Source organism: Gopherus flavomarginatus, chromosome 21 (genome assembly GCF_025201925.1).
Source record: "Gopherus flavomarginatus isolate rGopFla2 chromosome 21, rGopFla2.mat.asm, whole genome shotgun sequence".
Lineage (NCBI taxonomy): Eukaryota > Metazoa > Chordata > Testudines > Testudinidae > Gopherus > Gopherus flavomarginatus.
Window position 1 is genome coordinate 4,898,910 of NC_066637.1, and position 20,825 is coordinate 4,919,734.

The window sequence follows — 20,825 nt, forward strand, 5'->3', positions numbered from 1 at the left end:
CCAGCTAGGATATGGACACCTGATCACTAGGGAATAGACCAAGATCCTTCCCCCACACGGATACACACTCAGTTCATATAAACCCCTCCGATGAGTCTGACTAGAGCTGAGCAAGATACTGGTAGTGAAGTATTGAGAGTGTGGGCCAAATCCCATGGGAGTCTTTCCTTTGATTTCAGTAGGTTCTAAATAGGATCCTTAATGAATTCTTTCCCAGGAGAATTTGGATCTGGGGTCTTGGTTTGGCTCCATCAATATTTTCTATAGAATGCTTCACAACACCCTCATGAGGTCCTTGCTTAGACTGTAAATTCTTGCAGATAGTGACTGTCTTTTGAACCATGCTTAGCATGATAGAGTCCTGGTTCATGATTGGGGTCCCTAGGTAATCCTGCAATTCTAATAATAACAATAATATTGTATTAGTACTGACATATTTTTTCTAAATCTCTAAAAGGAGGCACAGAGAGACCATGTGACTTTCCCCAGGTCAGACACAGAGCTAAGCCAACGTTTGGCTATTCAGAGGGAATTTGGAAATTTCAGATTCATGGGTGCATTTGTGAATTCGCTCCCCTCCAGTAGCTGTATAATTTATATGAATGCCTCCATCAAAGATATTCCAACTCGGTGATTGGAGTATTCAAAATTCAGCAGGCAACCTACGTGTGAGAGGTGAAATGAAAAAAAGCAAAGATGCTTGCCCCTCCCCACTATATCTAGTAGTACCTAGCATTTGCATAGTGCTTTAGGAGTGGCATTTTTCAAAAGCAGTCAGCATTGGCCTAACTCTGCTCCCACTGAGGTTAATGGGAGTTGAGTTCAGTGGAAGTGGAGTGTGATCAATGATAAATGCTTTTGAAACTCCACCTGCAATGTCTGAAGCACTGCACAGATGTTGACTAATTCACCTAAAGTGGCGCAGCAAGTCAATGGGAGAGCTGGAAATAGAACCCAGATGTCCTGACTCTTTTGTGATTTCTCTGTTGTCCACTTCTAATCTTTAACAATTCCCCTTTTTGTAATCATGCCACCTTTCTGCAAATAAGTAAATAACACCCTAACCAAGGGTATTGTGCAGCAGAACCACCTGTCTGACGTCAGAGTAAAATCTTGTAAAAAGTTAAAAATGTCTCTGTCAGGAGATGAACTACATGATATAAAGCCCCCTGAAAGTGACCCAGAGTGTCCATGTTTATTTTGGCTTGGACAGCAGTTATCAATCCATGCGAAAACCTTTCCCAAGTGAATGAACATCGGGAACATTGTATGCACATTCATTAGAAGCAGGTTTAATATCCTTTGACTTTGCAAACAAGTTGTAATCAGAAGCAGCCAAGCCTAGATGGTTTACATTGTAGAGACGTGATTTCTCCTGACAATCTTAAAATCCCTTTTTAGCCAATAGCCCCTCTGTTATTAAAACAAGATGCTGGCCTAAGCTGATCTAGTGGCCCTCCTTCTGCCGCATTTCATATGCTCAGAGATGTTTGTATTTTCACAGAGTCAAGAACTAACATACCAAACATTCTTAACACTTACGAGCAGGCTGCAATGTCTCATTTTGAGTACAAGTGGCATTTGTGTCCAAAGACTGATTTTTAGGTATTTCACCCAATCAATCACCTTCAAAAATATATAACAAAACTGCCACCATCTTGGTGTAGATTGTCCCTGTCAGCACTGTTACCCATTAGTGGTACAAATAGCTGGAAGGCATCTATCGATACTGATTTCAGATACTGTGCTGTGATCCAGGGAGCTATTGCTTGAACGAGTGGTGACTCCAGGAATAATGTTAAAAAGATGACAACGAAGGTTAAGGTCTCTGAGGAAGGATGCCTAGGTTTGAGGAGATCCCTGTAAATCTGTCACTGTGTAGCTCCCCATGTGTTGATATCAGTACTATTAGCTCTGCGGAATATTTTTAAGGGTTTTTGTTTCTTTGTTTTTTTAATTCTGAAGAACTGGAGTGATTATTACAGTGGAATTTGCTTTAGTAATTTCTTTTGGTGGAGTGAAATTCACCCCTATGTAGAGGGTGTGAGAACAAGTCCTCTGCACCATGTATGTCTACTTTCTTCAGTCCTATTCTGAGGACTGATGCTGGATTTACATGACCTTGTGCCAACCCTCTTCATCTATACTAATCATTCAGCTATTTTGGTCAAATATGACTGTCCAAAACATAGCTCCCATTTCTGATGTCCTGTCCCTTTAAATATCAGTGTGCAACCCTCAGAGTGCCAGAACTAGAAAGTGAAAATGACTAGAATCTTGTAAACAAGTGTGAAACTGAGTAGTCTTAATTTCATTGTGCAACAGGAGTGAAATGCAAATAGGAACTAAACAGACCTGCAGCCCTCAAATGAATATTTACTGACTCTTTATGAAACTTATTTTTTGTGATTTATATTCAGAAGCATACTTCTAGGCTGAGAAGTTAATTGAACTAGACACATCAGTAAGTGCTGTAGAATTGGATGCTAAACTATTATATCAGTTAGAATCTGACCACTCTGTTAGGATTAGTAATCTAAGGGGTTATCAGTGGGAAATTTTAAAGTCATATCATTAGCGTTTTTATTGCAGCTGTGGCCCTGTAACCCCAGGGGTCTGTAGCTATGAAGGGTGAGATTGCACATTTGCTAAATGCTTTGGGCAAGGGGCAGTGCACATCTGTAGCACCCCAGGAGGAGTTCTGGGAAGTAAATGTGACTCAGTCTCAGCTCCTTTCCTGATGCTCTTTTTCTCCCATGGGGAAATCATTTGCACCACCACTGTACTGGTGCAGCTGACTTCCTCACCATGCCCTGCCAGTTCCATTGCCTGGCACACGGAGGCAAAGGAACTCACATTCCAACTACCTTCAGCCCCTCCCCATCTACCTGCTCAAAGAAGGTCAAGGCAGCCCCTCCTTTATCCCCTCATCCCTATGGCCCAGCCTTGATATGGGGAGTGCTAGCATAGCTATCTAGGGAGGCCAGGGGGGAGGTGTTTCACTCTCCCGTTACTCTCCTGCATGGCTGTGATAGGGCCAGATTATGTCCCAGCCTAAGTATTTAGAAATTATATCATGATCAACTCCAATACCCATATTCAATAGTAATGATTCTTTGCATTTATAAAGCATTTAATCCCAGTAGCTCAAGGTGTTCCACAGAGGTTAATTAATCAACTCTCCATTTTACAGATGGGGAAACGAAATCCCAGAGAAGTTAAGTAATTTGCCTGAGGGTCACTAAGTAAGTCAGCAAGATAGCGGGGAAGAGACTCCATGCCAGAACTCCTGACTGTTAGTCTCATGCTCAAACCACTAGATCACGCTCCCTTTCCGTACAAATTGTGGCTGTACAGAGATAGGCATCCAGCAATCCTGAACTGCTGTTTGTTTGTTACAGTGAATGTGCCTGTCCATGTAAAAGAAAGCTTGGGGAAAATAATAGAAACCGGCTGCCTAATCTGATCCTTTACTGGATAAAAGCTTGGAACTGATGCAGCATGTACTGATTTTGTTAAGGGCTTGAGGCCGAGGAAAGAGAAAGAAAATAAAAGATGCCATTAAGATAAGGAAGTTTCAGAAACAAATCCCTGGACTTGCTGTCTAGCTAGTAGTACTGCTTAGAGCTCAATCTGTTCCAGTTCTCCATGTGCTGTCTGCTTTTCCCCTTCAAGGTCTTTGGAAGGGCTGCTTTCAATTTCAGCAAGAGGTTTCATAGCCCATTGGGTGGTCATCTCAACTGCTTGTTAAAAGCCTGCCGTTTCCCAAATGTTCAGAGTATAAAACAGCAAATGTGCATATTCACTGCACTGTTGTAACTCCTTTAAAACCCAATTTGCAAAACGCTCATGTGGACGTTAGGTAAGCCAGGGGCAGAGGAACAAGTGGATTTCATCTCCAATTTAGGCAAGAAATATTATTACAATTATTAAAGCTCAGAGTGTATGTTCAGTGCTGGATAGACAAAAAAGGGGAAAAGCCTCACACTTGAGGAGCACATTTGTTAAGGCTTTGAGCCTGCAAGCTGTTTCATGAGAGGGCCACCCTGCAGCCATAGAGAGCAGCTTGCCTAACATTATTTACCTGCTGAGACCAGCGATCTTTAGCATCTGCTTGCAAAGCTTTGCAAAATGATACGCACAGAGGAAAATTTCAAAGGGTTAAAGTCACCCCTATGCAGACGCCCCATGCAAGACCTATACCCCACTTAATTAGTTAATTGAACTGATATTTAGGACTTGTGCTTGACTCCTGTGCAGGAATGAATTTCACCCATACCATATAAGATTCTCCTGGGCTCTGGGTATGAGCTCTTATGTGTACATGCCAGATATGGACACACTGCATGGAAATCATTCATTAAAATGTGCTAGAGGATATATGGCAGGTGGCTAAGCTTGCCAAATGGAACTGTCCATTTCTACATCATTCCCAGCCTTCCTATATTAATCACCACAGATAAGGACAGGCACATTTTGTGTAGCAGTGCAATTGCCATGGAGGAATCTAGTTAAAGCTGGGGTGTGCACTAGCTCCACTTCTGACAGGACTAATACAGTCATGGCAAGCATCACAAGAAGGTGCTTACACGTGGTCTTACGAGTTCTTCTTCTTAGCATGCGAGCAAATGTTCAGTCTTGGGAAGACATGCTATCTTGCTGTTAGTTTTTAATCGTACAAGGGTCTGTAGGCAGGATCTTGGAGAGGGAGCTGGGTCAACAGCAGTTGAGTTTGCTGTCTGCCTTAGACTCTGATCACAGTCAGTTCCTGCAGCAGAAGAAGGGGCAGCAATACTTTGCATTCCTAGAGCTCTTAGAAAGCATTAAAGGTACGTCTACACTGAGATAAAAGACCCGTGGCACTGTCATGGCTGGCCCAAATCAACTGACTTAGGCTCACGGGACTTCAGCTACAGGGCTATAAAATTTTAGATGTTTGGACTTGGCTGGAGCCCAGGATCTGAGACCCTGGAAGGGAGGAGGGTCTCAAAGCCTGGGCTCCAGCCCAAGCATCTGCACTGCAATTGGATAGCCCTGTGGCTTGAGCCCCACAAGCCCAAGTCAGCTGACCTGAGGTGTGAGACTCGGAGCCATAGGTTTTTTTATTTCAATGTAGACAAACTATTAGTAAGCCTCAGAACAACCCTCTGGGGTAGACAGATATTACTGGTATACCAAAAGGGGTAAACTGAGGCACGGAGCGACTAAATGACTTGATAACAATGTTAGATAGTGAGTGATGGACAAAACTTTTAACCCAAGTGTCCTAACTCCCAGGTCCCTTGCATGAATCGCCATGCAGCATTCCCACAGATCAATGGCTGGACTGGTACCATTACGTAGCACTCCGGACATTCTCTGTTCTGGGACTAACAGAGCTAGGTTACATTTACAGACAGATTCCATGAATGTATTAAGGACAGTGTAGAGATGATGAGGAGAAATACTCCCTCCCAGATCCTACCAAAGGAGAACATTATGAAGGTGATTTCAAAAAACTTCTGTGTGAATATTAAACAGAATTGATATAGAAAATGTTATTATTAATTGGCCTTTAAATGCAAAATATTCCACATAAGAGGCCCCCAGTGGATCCTAATGATAGTCCCATGGTTGCTTGCTTGCCTGCTTTTTGAGATAGCAGGCACATCACAATAAGCAATTGGCTTTAATTTTGCCAGTCAGATTACTTATTGAATGGGTTATTGAAATGGAAGGCATTTGTTTCTTTGGTTTACAAACTAATTTAAAAAGCTTTAATTAAATACCATTTTGGCTTTGGAATTTTTTTTTAAAGGAGCATAAAAGTGAACTGTAATGGTCTTGTTCAATCTAATTAAACTTTTCAAACAGTGTTTTTCTAATGGACTGCATGGTGGAGTAACAATCCATTCCAGCCTACCAGAGGAATAAGCTCCTTGCTACTCATTCCCCTTGTCCTCTACTATATCTCTCCTAGCGGTGGGGATGGAGAGGGTGTCTGGTTGGAGTCAGATTGAGATTTGGGAGATGGAGCGAGAGAAAGAGAGAAACTACCAGGACTGGAATTCTAATGAATCCAGGGTCATCAGACACACCATCTGACTCACATGGTTATGCTGTATTTCCTCCTCTCTCCTTGTCTACCCAAAGTGTGAGTGAGGTGAAGATCTCTAAAGCTGGTAGGCTTTACAGCCATTGGATCAATGAGCTGACCCATTGAATGGAATTGAACACCGTGGTGAGGTATTTTAGCTGGTTCTTTCCCATGTACAACCCTATCAGGCCTCCTGGAGCACAGTAGAATGTCAGACACTAAGGGTATGTCTACACTGCAGACTTACCCCGTCACCCCTAGGCTTGAGACTCCAAGCTGGAACACCCACACTGCTATTTTTAGCATGCTAGCTCAAACCTTGCTAGTGCTAGATAGACATAAGCTAGTGTTGGGGGAGATACTCCCAGTTATACTGTGGACATACCCGAAGTCCACACTGCTGATGGCTCCATTTAGGAAGCAGCTCAGCAGGTCACTAGTAAGAACTTCTATTCCTTCTATCTCTTGGTTGCAAAATTAGGGCTCTGGTTACGTAGCTTATTAGTTTCTCAGAAATAACATTTTGTCCTTCTCTTGCACCTCATGTCTGAAGATCTCAAAGCACTTTACAAGCAGTAGTTCATTGAATCTGAGAACCCCTCTATGAGGTTATTAATAGTATGATCCCAGTATTGCAGATGGGGAAATCAAGGCACAATAAGACTAAGCAGCTTGCCCAAGATCCCACAGTGTGCCAGTGTCAGATTTGGGAATAGAGGTCACTAGAGAGGGGCCAATTATTAACACATTATTATATGATTATTGTTGTTATTATTATTATTATATTATTAGCTCTTGTTTTCCATGTAGGAGGCAGTGCAGGATTTGACTTCAGCCCTCAAAGAGGATGCAGCAGTGGCAATCCCAGAGATTCTATCTTTAAAGCATGAAGCCCAAGTGCTCATCACCCAGTGGCTACTTGACCACTGCAGGACTGTGTTAACCGAACTTGTTGCCGATAAGGATCTTCCAAAGGAAGAGACTCTCAAGGATCTCATTGTGATTGGTGGATCTTTAATTAAAATCAACAGCAAGGAAGCAAGATGTCACATCTTATATACAGACATCTTAATTGCAGGTGGTAAGTTCTCTTCCTCCTGTTCAACAAGCCATTTTAATTGTAAGAGTTCGGATATAGATACCATGATGCTATGCATCATTGTGTCCCCCCAAAGTACTTTATACATGCTGCATGCAGGAATCACTTTGCCTACTGTGGGAATGTAGAGATTCCTGGGATGGAAGGCAGCAAATGTTACACAGCCACACTATAGAACCGTTTAGGAGAGAAATGTCAGAATATTTCATCACCCTGGAACTGCAGGTGAATGTAAGGAGGCAGAAGAAGGTGATAACACAAACTAGACTGGGACTGGGCATTGAGGCTAACACCCCACCTTTTCGGAAAAGGCTATGACATCTTCAGTGGGCATGACTTCAGTGTTATATCTCTTCCAAGAGAGCATTGGAATGGGAACGGTTCCTATTATCACCATGCAAGGTCATCACCAGTGCTGACCCCGAAGCCATCACCAGCTACACTTCAGACAGGGCCCTTCTTTTGAGACCTTCCAACCTAACTACTGAACAGGCTCGCTGGTATTTACTCTTATGGAGGGGGCCAGTGGCCTCTCCATAGTTAAAGCTGAAGTGAATTCTGCTCAGAAAGGAGGGATTATGTAGCATCAGACTAGTGCCAGCGTGGTGCTCAGTGCTGAGCACAGATGAGACCCAGTCCCTTCCAGTCCCAAAACTTAACAGGTTAGAGCTGGCATGATCAGAGTCAGATCATAGTGAGTCACAGGGAACTGATGGAGAAAGTCACATATTTTTATACTGATGAAAACAAAGGAAATGTTTAGAAGACCCAAGACAATCAGACGTGGTTTCAGATTCTCAGTTAGTTATTCCATAGTAACCAACTCACTTACAAAAGAACTCCAAATGCTTAACATCTGTTGCTGTAGTCTAAAAGTTGATTATTGCAAGTAGAAAGTGAAAATCAATACCCTTAGGGCCAGCTTAGAACAATAGAGTGATTTGGCTGTAACACTGGTATAATTATTGTAGGTTTCCTTGGTGTATCTTTCTGGATTGGGTTTATGTTAATTAGTCACTTTATTGGTATTGACCAACAGGGAGATATGAGGATGCCCTTCTACATCTTCAGGGGTCATTTGGCCAGGCTATAGCCGACAAATCTGCCAACGCTCAACTTGCTGTGCTGCAACTGAAGAGGAGAAACATGCTGCCGGCTGCTCACTCCTTAAGCATTTTAGCTGAGAAAGGCCACGGGGAGCTGGGATTCCTCTTGAACTTTTTAGACGCTAAGCAACGACAGAACCTCTCTCAGGTACATCTTTCTTTGATGCCTCCTCTAAAGCCACAATAAACAGATCCATTTTGGGAGCCTTGTGCACTTGCTAATGGCTTGGGAAAGAGACAAAATTAGGCTCAGCATGGTGGGTAACATATGGAGTTTTTTTGTTAGTTAGCACTGGGCCCTGTGATTTGCAGAAGGCCAAGTTTGCAGAGGAGTGAGAAGGGGTTAAATAATGGAGGAATGAATAGTTGCCTTCCTCCTCCTTCTTGATTCTGGAGGGGAGATTGAGTCTCAGTTTGAACCCAATGACTGTTTTTATTGCTTGAGTATAATCAGTGATCCTGATTCAGTTTATACTGAGTCACCAGCACCACTTCCTGCACCATTCATGGGAATTCCTTGGAAGTCTCCACTCCAAGAGTTGACCAACCCTAACCCTGTGTAGTTCAAATACTCCAAGTGTTGACCAACTCTAACCCTGTTTAGTTCAAATACTATGGTGACAAGGGCTATATGAGTGGGAGGGTGAAATGGAGCAATAAATAGAAATTTTACAAGACCATTGCCCAAGGTATTGCACGCATCAAGGCATCACTTATTCTGAAAAGTGATAAACCAGGAGAAGGTCAGTCTGATTATGAGCAGCGCTAATATTCACTTGAGCATCTGCAATTCCAATTACCCAGAATCTCTGTGTTCTGAGAATGCTCCTTCCTAATCAGAATCAGTTTGCTGCCTTTTATTCAATTTGTGGATTGTGGTTTGTGTGTGCTCTGCTATATTGTTAGGCTTTCTCCTGGGTTATACAACAAGGAACATTCTGATACTCTAAATGCATCTTGAGGGGAGTACTTTGTATGTATTTTAGTGAACCAGCAGGAGGACATAAGTAAACAAGTATTAATTTACCAGTCCCTAGATATGCTCCATTACCGTGAAAAAAGCCTTTCTCCTCTGGATAATATACAAAGTTCACTCTGCTGGGGGAAGAGCTAGGCAATATTAAAAGCAATTTGCAACCATCAACAATATAAAGATGATAAAGGTGCAATCAAGTGTTTCTGTGGAGACCCAAGAGAAGGTGCCTCTCAGTGAAGATAAGGTTTACAGCTGAATTCCCTGAGTGGCCAGGTCACTCTGTCTGTATGGGAGTCTCATAGCTATATCCCTGCTCACTGCTTTGAAAGCACAGGAGTTCCTTCGTGTTGCTGATAAGAAAAATGTTCTTTTTGCACAGTTTAAACCTGCCTGACTTTTGGGGCACTCAATGGTGCTACAGATAATGAAATCTTCAGAAGCGAGAGAACACGCTTTTTTCTGCCATTTGCGGGCAGCTTTAGCAATGGGTCTGGAACAAAACCTTTGCCAGTGGCTGATTTAATCTGAAATATTCCTCTCCCCTGCCAGATAGGAGGCAGCTGGGCTGGTTTCAAAGAAGCAAGTTGATAGGAGTATTAAAAATAAAACTAGACTCTCAATATTTTGTTTGTAATCTCATGGATGGTGGAACTGGGTGCACATTTGGACTTCAGCCACCTGGAGGTCTTTTCACAGGACACTTGTCTTGATTGCAACTTGCTGCAATTATTTTTATTAGTGATTAGCCCAGAATGAAACCTGTGAACTAAGCACCCCCAGGTGGTTCAGTGATTGAAATGCCCACTGGGCTATTTTCCAGGTGTTTTACCTGTAAACCCTTGTTGGGCACACATGGTAGTTTAAATACCCATGTGTGAAAGGGAGTTCTTGGTAAAAGCACAGAAACAATTGGACACACTTTGTGCTAAAATAAGTAAAAGAGGACCTCAAAGTGCTTTACAGAGATGAATCAGTTAATCCTAATTAAACCCCTGGTGAGTTGGTTCCATTGTTACCTCCAGTTTATAAACTGGGAAACTGAGACATAGAACCATTCAGTGAGTCACCCAAGGTCACACAGGGAATCAGTAGCAGAGCTGGAAATAGAGCTGAGGGGTCCTGACCCCCCGTCCCCAGTCCCTACTCTAACTACTCAGAAGGAAAAGTATTATTGCACAAGTGTTTGGGGATAAAGGGTGCTGTAGAAATATGTGAGCATTATCCTGGAGTCTGGTCCAACAAGTTAAAAACAAATTAAAAGTTATCTGCATGAAAAAGGATGGAGAAAAGAGATCTCCTGACACTTAGCAAAAACTTAATAAGCAAAGTAATTACAAATAATAAAACCTTCCCACTACAGAAGGTATTTACAGAAGGAATACCGCTGCTGAGGAGTCTGAAAATAGCAGAAAGGCCATTTGGGCCTAAGAGACTGAAAGATTTATTTGACTCCAGAAGGTCAGAGAAAAGGAGCTTGCTCTGTCCGATCCTGCAATTTCTGATGTCAGAGGTTAAAAATTTATTGCTGGTTACCAGCTGTTGGTTTCTCCCCTGAGCTATGTGCAACTGCATCCCCACAGCAATACTTTCAGAGCCTAATGGAGCCCTATTGTGAGCCGGTGTGATTCCAGCAACATCTGAAACTGGCTCTCAGTGTTAGGCAGCATGCTGGCCCACTCCACACACTGGTGCATGGTGGAAAACTCAGAACTGGCTTTGAGAGCGGTGCTAGTCACTGGGAAATACAGAGGTTTTGGTCTGGTTTTCAAAGCAATCTAGGGGATTTAGACACATACGTCCTGTTGAAATTCAAAGCCCCAAACTGCTTTGAAAATCTCAGCCAAAGGCCTTAACAACAATCTGAAAGAGGACAGAAGCTTATATGCATACGGAGTTGGCAGTCTGCTCTCACCCTAATTTTTCCTGATGCAAACATTTAAACAGTTGAGGTCAGGTTGGTGATGGGAAAAAAGAAAGATGTTTCTTGACTGCAAAGCAACTTGCCTGCTTTCCATGGTGTTTTCTGCACACCTTTTCTGTGGTTGCTCTATAAGTGTCTTTGTTCAGAAGCAGCTGTACAGACTGGGCTGCTAATTAGTGTGTTTTATCTGTACTGTACATTCAAATGGGCCCTCTGCCATTCCGTTATAATAAATAAGAGACTAGGCAGCTTGCAAGAGCACGATCACCATGTTTATTCCAGCAGTGGAAACAGAATAGTATAATTTAGTTCTCACAAACTCTTCCGGTGAGTTTGGTTGAGGGGAGTAATTCGTAATTTCCCACCAACTAGCTGGTTTAATCCAGCAATATCAGGGATACTTGCTTTCTGTCGGAAGGAGTCAAAGCAGAAACTCACTTAACAATCGGAGCTGCCTCTGCTGTATTGAGCTTAACTTGATTCCTGCTCGACGAAGTTCAATGCAAAGTTAATCAATAAAGATTGGAGCCAACTGGAAAAGGTCTTCAAGACAGCAACTGAAACGTGCATAGGTGGTTTCTCTGTCATTGAGAAAATATTTATCCTTAAAAGGATGAAGCATTGTCTTTTAACTGTACAAATATGTATTTCAAAGAAATGCCCTGTGCTTTTTAGGGCAATGTGATCTAGCACTCAAGGGGAAAATTCTGTCCTGTTAGGATGCTCCTGACATAATGCTGCGGGGTTTTTTGGTTCCTGGTTCTATCTTGACCTTCTGTTAAAATCTGGCAGCTAAGAAAATCCCAGTGTATTGGATAGATGCTTTCAAAACAGCTCTGAATATGTCACATTTGGTGACCTTTAAATTGTATAGGCAAACAGAGGTCTGACATGTTTTCAGATAAACCACCTGGCACCTTTAGGGCCAGATCCATTGAAGTCAATGAAGCGCCACTGATTTACAGCAGCTGAGTATCTGGCCCCAAGTCATGCATTTCTAGGTACAGGCATGTGAGTCTTAGTGTTGATGAGCATGGTCATAAATGGAATTCCACATCCTTAATATAGGAATGACTGGCCTTGAATACTGCCTAGACCATTAGGAGCAGAGAGTTGTTCCATATCAGGAAAAGTAGTATTGATAGGCTCTAGGATTTGACCACTGATGTTGACGCATCTTTTAAGTGGGTTCATTGAGTAATAACCAGTTCTAATCCAGCTCCGGCTGGCAATGATTGCAAGTTATGCCCATATAGTGCCCACGCAGTAACCTGTGTGAAATGAGGCAGTGGGGTTTCAACCCAGTTCCTGACTGAGCCATGTCAATGTGATATAAAATCACCATCACAACTGGCAGTGTCCTCAAAAAAAGCCATGCACTGGTGGTGAAATTCAGAGCGCCAGTACAGGGCTTATAGACTACAGAAGTCCTAAATAAGTTTTCCTAATAGGCCCTGTCCTGGTGCTTTCCATAGAAGGGAATTTTTGGGTGCACAACAAAAAAACTACCCTAAAAGTGGGTAAATGTTGGGTGGGAGGCAAGTTTGCTTATGCTGTATATATACTATGGATGAGTAGAGCAGTGGTTCTCAAACTAGGGCCGCCACTTGTGTAGGGAAAGCCCCTGGTGGACCAGACCGGTTTGTTTACCTGCCATGTCCGCAGGTTCAGCCGATCGTGGCTCCCACTGGCCGCGGTTTGCTGCCCCAGGCCAATTGGGGCTGCAGGAAACGGCACTGGCCGAAGAACACGCTGGCCACCCTTCCGGCAGCCCCCATTGGCCTGGAGCGGCAAACTGCGGCCAGTGGGAGCTGCGATCGGCCAAACCTGCAGACGTGGCAGGTAAACAAACTAATCTGGCCTGCCAGGGGCTTTCCCTGAACAAGCAGTGGCCCTAGTTTGAGAACCACTGGAGTAGAGGACTCCATTTTCCACAGCTGTTAGTCAAAAGCCTTCCACTAGCACTAGAATTCACACCAAGTAATGAAAACTGCTGCTGGAAGAGAAGAAGGAAGGCCAGCATTTGTTACCTCCTTTTCCCCTAACACCTCAGTTCAAGAAAGTACTTAAGCACGTGCTTAATTTTAAGCATCTTGAAACCAATGGGATTTAAGCAGGTGCATACAGTTAAATATGAGCTAAAGTCTTTTTGAATCAAGCCTAAGAGAGGACCCAGTCCTGTGACCAGGTGAGCAAGTCCATCTCCCACCGAAAGATTCTGCAGGTGGAGCCACTGATAGAAATTTCAGAGAAACTCATCAGGAAGCAACCTCACCCAGAGGTTCCATGTGTCTGGAATGTTCAAAGCCAGCCAACCTTGGCCCAGTCTGAAAACAACCAGGTCACTGAAGAAATAATTATATCATATCAAAAAGCGCTGTGACATAACTTTTGAAATCTTCCACTGTTTGGAAGGTTTGCTCACCAGCAGCACTTGGCAAGGCTACATGCTTTCCCCAACTGCCAGCCTTTTGACTCAGGCTAAAACATCTGCTTCAATTCATGATGCCACTAATGAAACCAGCCATCCAGGGCTTAAATGCTCTTAGCCAAGACTGGTCTAAGACTTACGTTTGTGATCATGTTGTTTATAACTTAAGTATTCCCTCTGCTACCGCATGTAAAAGCACTGCTTCATTTATTAATATTAGCAATAATGAGAAATGCATTAGAGGCACATAGTTCTAATGGAACTTTCCTTATTGATCTTTCTGAACCTGAAAAATGATGTGGCTCTTTCAGCCTTCTGAGTCATGTCATTGTATTGTGGGGTTTTTTTGTTTGTTTGTTTGTTGTTGTTTTTTCCTTTTGACAAGGGCTCATAGCTAACTTGCATTCAAGAATAGTGGTTAGCAAAGCCATCAAATGGCCAGTTTGCCCTGAAACCCGAATCTTTCTTTTTCAGTCTAGCTTCAACTTCGCTACAAAGACACGGGAGTTTACATGGAGATTTCCCCCTTTGTGTTCTTAACATGGTTGCTTCAGAATTATTTGTCACATTTTGCTTCAGGTATAGCACTACAGATAGCTGAATGAAAACAATGCACCAGCATAGTTGGTACTCTGACAGATATGGCAGTTTCCTGCAATATCCTTGCAAAACCTTATTTTATTAAGTTCCAAAGACTATAGTTTGGGGACAATACATGTTAAGTGGATTTCCTGGGGAATCTCTGGGGAAAGGTGAATGCAAATTCCCCAACTCCCGTTATGCAAAAACCCAGATGTTTAAAGCTATGCTCTGTCGAGAGCTTAATTGCCTGCTGATTACCTGTTAGAGGAAAGCCAAGGTCAAAGGCCTGAGCTGTATAAAGAAATGACTGGATCTGTCCAGTCTTTGTTTTGGTTCTGGATTTAAGATAGATTAATTGGTAACCACCAGGAAAACCCAGTTGTTGGTTTTTAAGGACTAAAATCTACCATCACCCCAGGTTGGAGCTGATAGGTGACCTCTGTTAAGGTTTTTAGCATGTGTGTAGGTTCTTTATTGTCTTTTATATGTTTTCTCTATGATGTTTTTACCTTCTTAATAAATGTGCTTGCTTAGAAGGAGTTGTGTGATAACTTGTAACTGCAGGTGACACACTGGCCATTGCCCTGGGAGAGAAAGCAAAGCGCAGATGCTGGCTCTTTCAGGAAGACTGGCTTGCTGGGGATAACAGAGTGCAAGACAGGCAGCTGTGTAGACTTAAAATCCCTGGTCAGGACTGAGTGTGACGTTGACATCCACCTAAGTGTGGTGCTGCCGAGAGCTGGATGCCTAAAGGGAGTGCCCTTGGTGGACCATGGAGGAGGAGTACAGATGCAGTTGCCCTGAAACTATGACAGGGACATAATGCACAGGAACTACTTAAATAATTTTATGCAAACCATCCGAGAGTAGATGAAAACAGCAAAATCCAAACAGTTCTCAGAAGATCTGTTTGTTCTCTGTCTTGTTGGAGCTGTCCCAAAAATGACGATGTAAATGTGGCGTGAAGAGCATGCATGTTAATCATCTCTCAATGACCCTTCGTTTGGCATGTTGAAGGGGTTTCTCACCGCCTGACTTAAAATGCAACCAAAGATCTAAGAGTCAAGGGTTTTTCAGCTTCATGCATCATCACTCGTGACAAAGATTCTGCCAATTGGATTTTATCCTCAGTTGAATCTTTGCAGCCCCATTATCTTCAATGTGTGAAAGAAGCTAGAATTTGGCCTTCCAGCTGGGCTGCCACCTGTTGAGGGTGTGTGAATCAGATAATAATTCAGCTCACTCTACTGCTGGGCTGGCTCTGCACTGTGACCAGAAGCACATTTTTTTTATTATCCCTAATCTGAGAGCAGACAACTCTGTCTACACCTAAGGCACAGAGCAATTGACTAAAAGGGAGTAATTTGTATACAGTCATCTTTCAGAGCAGAACCGCACTTTAAAAAGAGAGGAGCAAATTGTTTCCATCAAGAGATAGCTCTGTCTGCATTTCATGGTTCGTTTCCTCCATTAAAGGGGTTTCATTTCTGCACATAGCAGTTTAAAAGGAGGAAACTGGACTTCAGAAGAAACACACTGAGAAAGAAGTAACAAAAGTACACAGCCCCAAAATAGGGCCTGATTCTGCATTCACTGAAGTCAGTGGCAAAGTGCCTATTGATTTTGTTAGTACAGCATCATACCCTTAGACCCTGATTCTTTTGGGTAGCAGCATTCTTGTCCCTGGAGAAAACTTGCAAAACTGCACAACCCTCACTGCTCCCACAACCAAACGGATACATAGGCATATAGCTCATCATTTCACCAGTGGAAAGATGTCTCTCCATATAGCTTAGGTAACAGTTTGTGGTCACCACCAGGTCCACACATGCTGACTCCGAGGGTGCTCCCACAGAAAAAAAATTAGTGGGTGCTGAACACCCACCAGCAGCCCCCACATACACATCAGCGCCTCCCACTGTCCCCCAGCACCTCCTGCCCTCTGCCATCAGCTGTTCCACGACATGCAGGAGGCGCTGAGGGGTGGGAGGGAGGAGGAGTGGGGGATCATGCTCAGGGGAGGAGGCAGAACAGGGCAGGAAGAGACAGAGCAGGGGGGGTCTTGGGGTAAGGGATGGAATGGGGGTGGGGCCTGAGGCAGATCCGGGGGGAGCACCCCTGGCACATTAGAAAGTCAACGCCTATGACCAAGCCAGATTGGATTTGAACTAATAATAGAATTAGCGATACAAGACTACATTTCCGGACACTTTTCCTTTAATAGGCTTCTTAGTTATCAAATGCCATTGGAAATTTTACCAAAAACCAAAGTAACTAAGCTCACGTTCTTTCCCAAATGAAAACATAGGTTTATCAGCAGATGTTTGGAATACAGTCTATGAAATTCACTGAATCCCAGGCTAACCTTTTCAGCACTCCACGGGACAGCCCTCACAAGAGGTTTACAGACCCTTTGTGCTGCTACTGTAAACAGAGACTCCAGGAAAGTGTCTTAGCCAAGGGGCAGGAAGAAAATATCAAGTAGGTAATTATCGTTATCAGCCAAGGGTGACAAACAGCTCACAGTAACCACCAAAAGCCCATCTGAGAATGAAGAGAATTAAGATACTTTCCTGGAAAGATTACATGGACACAACCTGTTAGAATCCTTGAAAATCATGCATGACACCTCTAGTGAACAAAACTGAAGGCGTGTCTACATTGCAAAAAAAACCAACAACCCGGTGGCAGCAAATCTCAGAGCCTGGGCGAACTGACCCAGGCTCACCAAAAATAGCATTGTAGATGTTCCCGGTTGGGTTAGAGCCTGGGCTCCGAGACCCACCCCCTGGCCAGTTCCACAGGGCCAAGCAGAAATGTCTATACCTTTAATTTTAGCCCCATAGCACAAGCCACATGTGCCCAAGTCAGCTGCGCGGGGCTCCAAGACTTGTTGTTCTGCTATGGACATATCCTGACATTTTATAACTTTCTCTAATGATCAAGAAGTGCAAATCTGGGTCCATCTTTACATATTATTGATTAGTCTTTCCATAGAATCTTTGAAGTTAGAGATGGGCAAGGCCTCTGAGGTCACTCTAGCCCTGATGAGAAAGTCCACCGTATAATGGAACATTACGACTTTTCAGTAGTTTATTTTTTCTCCCAGCACTCTATAGACTTTAACATGCACAAAAATGTCCCCTGCTATCAATTCTATAAAAGCAGTCAAAAAACCCATGGATAAATTACCATGCTCTGTTTAATTCTATGGTTTGCAACAATTTCTATAAATCTAATTTGGTCCTTTTCCATCATACTCTATAGGACTTTTGCATGAGGGACTTTCTGGTCTAATTTTGTATGAAAGACATTGAGCACCTTTACAAATGTGAACAAACCCCTATACCATGTGACACTGGTCAGTGTTGTTCCTGCTTTACAGATGGGTAAACAAGGCACAGAAAAGCAAAGCGCTTTGACAACCTGGATGGAAATAATGCATCATTTAACCTCTTTAGTAACACACGCTCTGTAGAGGATTGTTTTAGGGGGTAACGAGGTGGCTTCCCCTTAAGTGCTGGAGGCCAGCGGCCCACCAACCTCATCACAGAAAGAGCTTCAGCGCACCTGTGCTCCACCTTGATAGGGCCTGATGGAGGATTAAGCAATTCCCCTGTAAAGGGCAGCAGGAAGATGGAGGGAGAGGGGGAGTTCAGGAAATTGCAGAAAGGCTCCTGCAGGGAAGATACTGACACAAGGGGAGTTGGGAAGTCAGAGCCAGGAGGCTGAAGTCCAGCCTGGAAGTGCCTGGGAGTGACTGTTGCTAAGGTCCCAGCTCTGGGAAGAAGGGCTCAGGACTCCCACTGGAGGGGACAGAGACACTGAACTGGGGTTGGGGCCGGGAAGGTCAGCGTGGAAGGAACAAAGAAACGAGACTCCAGGAGAGGAATGTTTAACTTCCCTCTGGACTGAGTTATTAAGGGGCTCTGAAGAGGGGAACAGAGGCAGGGTCCTGCAGAGTGACCTCCGGGCCCATGGTTGTGCTGAGCAGGCAGCTGACCCTGTTCCACAGGAGAATGGCTGCCAAGACCAAAATTCCTTTCAAGTTTACATTTGAATATGATTGGGACTTCCAGGCTGATATTTGAATATGATTATACCCATGTTCTCTCCCAGCCCATGTGCATTTGGTGTTTGCCTTTAAGACTGGCTTGAGTGCTTAGATGCATAGGGATGTAGTTAAGAAAGTGCTTAAATACTTTTTTTGTGAATCAAGGCCTTACGGAGGAGATATGGCTCAAAGGACTGTGATGTAGAAAGCTAACAAAGAAGCTAGCAGACTCTAAAGCCCTGAATCAGCACGATGCCTAAATTAAGCCTATGAGTAATCTCACTGCATTCACTGGGAATGCTCACATGCGTAAAGGTAGGGATAGTATCAATGGGACTGAGAAATGGGTCAGCACTGAAAGTGCTCGGGAGAAAAGCCTTCGTGCAGAGACTAATTCATGTGTGGAACAGACTCTATCAAAGGCAGTAAACAGAACTTCAGCCATAAATGTATTACAGAGAGGAAACAACACAGCATACAAAGACTAAACAGATGGATGGATGTGCACAGTAGCTGAAATACTATTTGTTTGGCTCATTTTTAAAGGAATAATTACCCAGCACTTTCTCTATCCATAGGTAGCAGCCCAGGAAGGAAATGCATTGATTAAGGACCATCACTATGAGACAGCTCTAAATTATTACTCACTGGCCATCTTAACAAGCAACAATAATCCACGCTACCTTCGGCAACGTGCTGCCTGCCTATTGCAGCTGAAGGAATATGGCCAGGCTTTAAAGGACGTGGACAAAGTGATCCAGAAACATGAGTCTCATGGCCTAAGAGCTCAGGTGGAGGATCACTGCTCAAAGGGTCAGATACTCTTATCACTTGCAGACGCAGAAGCCGCAGTTAAACAATACATTCAGGCATTGCAACTAAACCAGTCCCTGGCCTTGTGCAGCATCACTAATGGCCCCGGTAGGAAAATTTTGGCCCAAACATTTCACCAAATTGCACAACATTATTTTGAAATTCCCCGTTACGAAGAGGCCTGGAAAACTGTGGCTTATGGTCTCATAATTGACACAAACAATAATGAACTCAAGAAACTAAAAACAAAAATTAAACGAGAGGCATCTGGGTGCAGCGTTCATTAAGCTGTTCGGTTTTGCCCAAGGATTCATTGGTTATGGGTTTTGTTTATGTGAGAACAAAGGAGAAGGTTAGAAGTTTATCATATACAGCACCATCCAATTAATGTTCTGAGTATCTTTTATATACACGCTGTGCATTGCATGGCACAATATGAGCTCTGTACTGTGTACAGCAAAATCAAGGGATTCAGTGCAACAAGTTACAAACATTAGAGCAAAACTGACCAAGAAATTCAAGTAAAGGAAGGTCAAGGAGTGCAAACTTCAATATCCAGCATCTTTTTAAATTATTTTTCACACTTTTATTAACATTTATGGTAGTCTAAAAATTAATTCTGGCTAACACATAGTCTTCTATCAGATTGAAGGGAAATTCTAAATGGCTGTGCAATGTTTGTGAATAATTACTGTATTAATACTATTGACTGCTATTCTTTTCTTTACCTTTAAAATTCTTTAGCTGTCTCAAGAGGTCCTGTGCTGTACATGTCAAATGGAAGCATTATGACTGTTGCAACAAATAAGACATTTGCTATGCATTTTCTGTTTATCATTGGTTTTCAGTGTTGACAATAACCCAATCCTGAGATAAGGGGAGCTCCACATACGGGTTTGTGAATGCTCAGCATCTTTACAAAGCAAATCACAAATGCTTTATAGAGACAATTGCTCGTAGGCTAAAGAGACAAGGAAGATTTAAAATAAGTGATTAAAAAAATATACCTTATTCACTGATTCACAGGAAAATCATAGAAAGAGCTCAATATACAGACTGGGGTGGGCAAACTTTTTGGCCCAAAGGCCACATCTGGGCATGGAAATTGTATGGTGTGCCATGAATGGTCATGGTTCCCGGCCAATGGGAGCTGCGGGGGCAGCACTTGGGGCAGGGACAGTGTGTGGAGCCCTCTGGCTGCCCTTACACATAGGAGCCAGAGGGGGGACATGCCACTGCTTCCAGGAGCCGCACAAACCCGTGGCACGTGCGGAGCACGGCAAGCCCCGGACCCCACTCTCTGTCGGGAGCTCAAGGGCTGGATTTAAATATCTGAAGGGCCAGATCCAGCCGCCAGTCCATAGTTGGCCCACCCCTGATACAGACCCATAGCCTCAGGTTATCCTTATATAACATTTATATAGTGGTATTCCCTAGAGGGCAATCAGGTCAGGGCCATGCTGTACTAGGGGCTGTACAATTGTATAGCATATGAAAACCCTTGCGCCAAAGAGCTTGCAATCTAAGAGGCAAGACCCAACACGCTGATGGAATTCCACTGGATCAAATAGAAAACATAGCGCAGAGAATGGTGCATTGGCTGGGGAATGGACCAGACAAAAACCTTTCCAGTTGGCATCCACTTTGCATCTAGACTGAGTACACAAAGTGTAGAGCAATGGCACATGGGGCCCCAGAATAGCAGTGCTTTATATTCACTTTGTACTGGTGTAACCAGTGACTCCAGGTGGTGTATTCCATCTCCAA

The 20,825-nt window shown here is 43.4% G+C and overlaps 1 protein-coding gene across 2 annotated transcripts in view; it reads left to right on the forward strand.

Moving 5' to 3' along the window:
- The window catches only part of TTC34 (tetratricopeptide repeat domain 34), a 42,872-nt gene extending 22,306 nt beyond the window's left edge, over positions 1–20,566 (forward strand). For both annotated transcript variants that reach the window (XM_050931123.1, XM_050931124.1), the window contains exons 6-8: positions 6,887–7,157; positions 8,215–8,429; positions 18,824–20,566. In XM_050931123.1, the coding sequence (XP_050787080.1) occupies positions 6,887–7,157; positions 8,215–8,429; positions 18,824–19,345 (1,008 nt within the window). In that variant the 3' untranslated portion in view covers positions 19,346–20,566. The remainder of the gene's footprint in view (positions 1–6,886; positions 7,158–8,214; positions 8,430–18,823) is intronic.
- The last annotated feature ends 259 nt before the right edge of the window (positions 20,567–20,825 follow it).